A 4,921-nucleotide genomic window follows, 5' to 3' on the forward strand; every position below is an offset into this window, starting at 1 on the left:
CTAGCATCCTTGGATAGCCACTTTTCGCAGACTCTATAACAAAAAACATGGAAAAAACCAGATATGCAAAAGTCTGTGTTGACATCAATGCTTCATTCGATTTTCCCTCGTAGCTCAAGATCCATCTTAGCAATGGTAAAGTTGCCGATGTCCTAGTGGAGTACCAAAACTGTCCAGCCATTTGCTCTTATTGCAAAGTTTTTGAACACACCAAGAAAACATGTTATCATTCCTCACCCCCAAAAAGGACACCACAGCCCAACCATGAATGGCAAGTCGTCCCTTCCTGGAAAACAAGCACCTAACCTCAACAATTGCACCCAATCCCCTCCACACCAGTTTTCTTCCTCCACATCCTCACCAAATCCAATCTCACCTCACTCAGGACAGAACATCATCACCCATTACTTCAACAACAATGAAGGCTTCACCATTGATCTTAGCCCTTACAAACCCACCCAAATGGTCCCTGAAACACCTACTGAACCATCCATTTCCAAGTTACAGTGCACTATTGTCACCCAACCACTTGAACTTCCACCAAATTCACCACATAAACCATCATCATCACTCCAAGCTGCTGAACCTGAATCTTCAAGCCTTTCTGAGTCCAATTCAATAACAAGCTTACTTGCTGACCTATCCAAACCTAAAACCAAAGAATCAAGCAAGATCAAGAGGAAGCTTTCTAGAGAATGCACAGCAGCACAGAAGGGAAATCTTCTCCCAAGGGGCAGTTTTTTCAACACAATCAAATGGTATCAATAGCCATTTGGAATATTAGGGGCCTCAATTGTCCCTTAAAACAGGTTGAAGTAAAGCAACTTCTTTCATAAAATGGGGTAGACATTGCTTCCATCATTGAGACCAAAGTTAATTTAATCAATATTGACAGAATTCACAAATTCATTGCTGGTTCTTGGGACATCACCCATAATTACCAATTTTCTGACCTTGGTAGAATTTGGATCCTTTGGAATCCATCCTCAGTCAACCTTCAAGTGTTACAGAAATTAAGGCAAGTAATTCACTGTCATGTAACCATTCTGAGCTGCAGAACAACTTTCTACATCTCATTCATCTATGCAGCAAATGATCCCTCTGAGAGAATCAACCTTTGGACAGATATTGAAAGGCACTCTTCTACCCTCTCATCTCTCCCATGGATCCTTGGAGGAGATTTTAATACAATCAAAGCTCTTTCAGAAAACCATGGTGGCTCAAAAAAAACTTCCAAAGCAATGCTTGATTTCAAGACCTGCCTTCACAACTCCAATCTTGAGGACTTGAACTACTCAGGAATCTTCCATTCATGGTCAAACAAAAGCCCTGGAGTCTGCAACATATCCAAGAAGTTGGACAGAGTTCTCATTAATGAATCTTGGAGCCAATCATTTCCCCTCTCCCATTGTGTCTTCCTCCCACCTAGAATTTTAGATCATTCACCAATGATCATCAAGCTTGGTAATCCGAGGCCTTCAAAGAAGGTCCCTTTTAGGTTCTTTAGTTGCTGAAGCTCCAATAATGATTTCTTACCTCTGATCACTGAGCACTGGAAGATTGATGTTCAAGGATTCACCATGTTTCAGTTGTAGCCAAACTCAAAAACCTCAAGCAGCCTCTCAAGTTGAAATTCTCTAAAAACTTCAGCGCCATCAAGAAAGAGATTCAAGCTGCTAAAAACCTTCTCTCATACTGCCAAATCAAACTTGATGCTGCTCTACATGATATTCCATTGAGGAATCTTGAGAAACAGCTCTTGTCATCCTACAGCAAGCTTAAATCTGATGAAGAGCAATCTTACCGTCAAAAATTAAGGATTAAATGGCTAAAGGATGGAGACTCCAACACATCTTTCTTCTTTAACTCCATATCCTCAAGAATCAATAGGAACAAAATTTCATCCATCACTGCAGCTAATGGTGAAGTCCTTGACACTGCAGAAGCCATTAAAAGAGAGGTTGTTTCTCATTTTTAATCCACACTTGGGATGAACCCACACCCGTACCCATGTATATCTCACTTATTCCCCTTCATTCAACCAATTGTGCCACTATCTTTTTATGAATCACTTTGCTCTATACCCCTGATGAGGAGATTCAAATGAGCATGTTTTCCATCAACACTGACAAGGCTCCTGGGCCTGATGGGTATAATTCTTTCTTCTTTAAGAAAACATGGCCTATCATTGGCAAAGATGTCACTTTGGTAGTCAAAGAGTTCTTCACCTCAGGAAAATTACTTAAGGAAGTGAATTCAACTTACCTATCCCTTGTGCCAAAAAAACCCAACCCAACTTCCATCAATGATTATAGACCCATCTCCTGCTACTCCACAATTTACAAATGTATTTCAAAACTCTTGGCAAACAAGCTAAAACCCATCTTACCTCACATCATTGGCCCATCTCAGTCTGCATTTATCCAAGATAGGCAAATGAATGATAGCATCCTGCTTGCCCAATAGCTTCTCAATGGCTACCATACGCACTCACCCTCACCAAGGTGTGCTCTGAAAATTGATCTAAAAAAGGCTTTTGATTCAGTGTCTTGGGAGTTTCTTTTTAACTCTTTAACTCTGTTGGGCTTTCCAACTACCTATTTGAATTGGCTTCACACTTGTGTCACCACTCCCTCCTACACCATCTCCTTGAATGGTGAGTTCCATGGGTTTTCAAAGGAATTAAGGGTCTAATACAAAGGGATCTTCTCTTGCCCTTCTTATTTGTCATTGTTATGCAAGTTTTTTCATCTATCACTAACAAGCTCACCAAGGACCAACCTTTTAAATACCATTGGAGATGCAAAGAACTCTCATTGACACACCTCATATTTGCAGATGACCTTATGTTATTCTCACATGCTGACCTAACCTTACTGCAAACCCTCAAAAATGCAATCATAACCTTCTCTACACTCTCTGGTTTGCAAATTAAGACCAGTTTAGGTACCTTTATCATCAACTCCACATGGTGCTTTCCTCACTCTATCACCTTGATCTTTCCTCAGCTTCTCCAAACTGAAAACCCTCCCACACCTAACACCATGAATCGAGACAAATTCATTTGGATCCCATCTCCATCAGGTTCCTTCTTAGTGGCACACACAATGAAGCACCTTAACAAAGACATCCCATCCCTCATTTGGCCGCACCTGGTATGGTCCATGTAATACCCCTAATTTTAAAAGGATAGTCTCGGTATTTATTCATTTGTTTTAATTATATTTTTAATTATTTAATTGATTATTTGACTAATTGCTTATGTGTTTAATTGAATTAGATATTATTTGATTATTTGATTATGTGTCTATGTATTATTTGTATTTGTCTATGTGTTAATTATTTAATTAGATTATATGCTTAAATGGTGTTTTGATTAATTATAAATTAAATGTTTTTTTTTCTTTTATTATTTTATTTTATTTTTCTTTTATGGTTAGTAGTAATGGGCCAACCAATTGGGTCCCATGAACTACTTGGATAGGAGGTTGGATGTGTATGGATTATTACCCATGAATAGTTGTGTAGGTATATATATAGATATATATTATATGCATATATAAAAAGGAAAGTCATTTATTAATTACTTTTATGGTAGCTTGGGTAATAATATTTAATCTGATGTATATATTTTATATTTAAATAATAAAAAAATACATAGATTTGATACGTGTTATGTTTTAAGTTACTTTATAATATTATGGTAACTTAAAATTATTGGATAATCCATTAATAAATAATGGAATGTGTATAATTTATTTATTTAATAAACATATACAAAAATTATATACGTAACATATTTTACTTACCTTTTTAATATATATAAAAGGAAAAATAATTTATTATTTATTTTATGGTAACTTGGGTAGTAATATTTAATCTGATGTATATGTTTTATATTTAAATAATAAAAATATACATAGATTTGATACGTGTTATGTTTTAAGTTACTTTATAATATTATGGTAACTCAAGTATTATTAGATAATTCATTAATAAATAATGGGATGTGTATAATTTATTTATTTAATAAAGATATACATAAATTATATACGTAACATATTTTACTTACCTTTTTAATATATATATTTTTTTAAGTTGACTTGGATTTAGAAAAGGGTTAGGGTTATTTTATTTAGCCTATAAATATATAGTTATAGGTTGTAAAAGGGGGTTAGAAATATTCACGTGATATATTTTAGAGAGAGAGAGAGTTAGAGAGGGAAGGAGGAAAATTAAGGAAGGAATGAGGAAAAAAACCATGTAAAGAGAATATTAAGGAAGAAGAAGTGTAACTTTCGATCCGAAAGTTTAAGACAAGTTCTTTTTTTATCTCTTTCCCTTTGATTCATATTTCTATGCATGCCTAGGAAATTCCAGGATTTATTAAACACACAAAATTAAATAATTATGCATGTTTAATTGGATTAGAACATAGGTTTTATGAAATTGGTTCATATCTGTTCTTGTGTTATGAATTGATAAATGCATGATTTTGATTAGATATTCGGTGTGAATTTTTATATGCTTACATTATGTATTTTTCATATCTGTAGAATGATGGAACGTAGAAACATGCCTAGGATTTCTGAACATTAAATAGGAACTAGGTTTGGGTTTAAATAAATTTAAATAGACTCAATTATAATGATGCTTGCTATTTGAATATTTTAAACAAACGAATGGATTTAATCTTTTAAAATGTTTTAACAATTAAGATTAAATGTGTATGATAAATTGGATATGGCGAATGCTTATTTGACGGTATAATAAAATATCATCATGTATAAGATTCAATTTTTGTGGGACATATGATATAGCAAACTTAAATAAATAATAAGTCATTCCTATTTTGTGATAACTTGATATCATATTATCATAGTTATTTCTGGATTGTTTGATGTATTTCCTTAATCGTTAC

At 34.4% G+C, this 4,921-nt stretch overlaps 1 protein-coding gene across 1 annotated transcript; it reads left to right on the forward strand.

The window, feature by feature from the left end:
• The first annotated feature begins 264 nt into the window (after positions 1-264).
• On the forward strand, positions 265-1,978 carry LOC132281597 (uncharacterized). The gene is made up of 3 exons (XM_059783292.1): positions 265-736; positions 1,090-1,464; positions 1,590-1,978. The coding sequence occupies exons 1-3, from the start codon at positions 265-267 to the stop codon at positions 1,976-1,978; spliced, it is 1,236 nt and encodes a 411-aa protein (XP_059639275.1).
• Positions 1,979-4,921: the final 2,943 nt, after the last annotated feature.

Source organism: Cornus florida, unplaced genomic scaffold (assembly GCF_030987335.1).
Source record: "Cornus florida cultivar Cherokee Brave unplaced genomic scaffold, ASM3098733v1 CherokeeBrave_3.0.0_Hap2_Chr11, whole genome shotgun sequence".
In the NCBI taxonomy this organism is placed as follows: Eukaryota; Viridiplantae; Streptophyta; class Magnoliopsida; order Cornales; family Cornaceae; genus Cornus; species Cornus florida.

Coding starts and splice junctions, on each gene's coding strand:
- LOC132281597 (XM_059783292.1), top strand. CDS start 265: ATGAATGGCAAGTCGTCCCTTCCTGGAAAACAAGCACCTAACCTCAAC. Junction 737..1,089: donor AAATCTTCTCCCAAGGGGCA/GTTTTTTCAACA, acceptor TCATCTATGCAG/CAAATGATCCCTCTGAGAGA. Junction 1,465..1,589: donor ACCAATGATCATCAAGCTTG/GTAATCCGAGGC, acceptor ACCATGTTTCAG/TTGTAGCCAAACTCAAAAAC.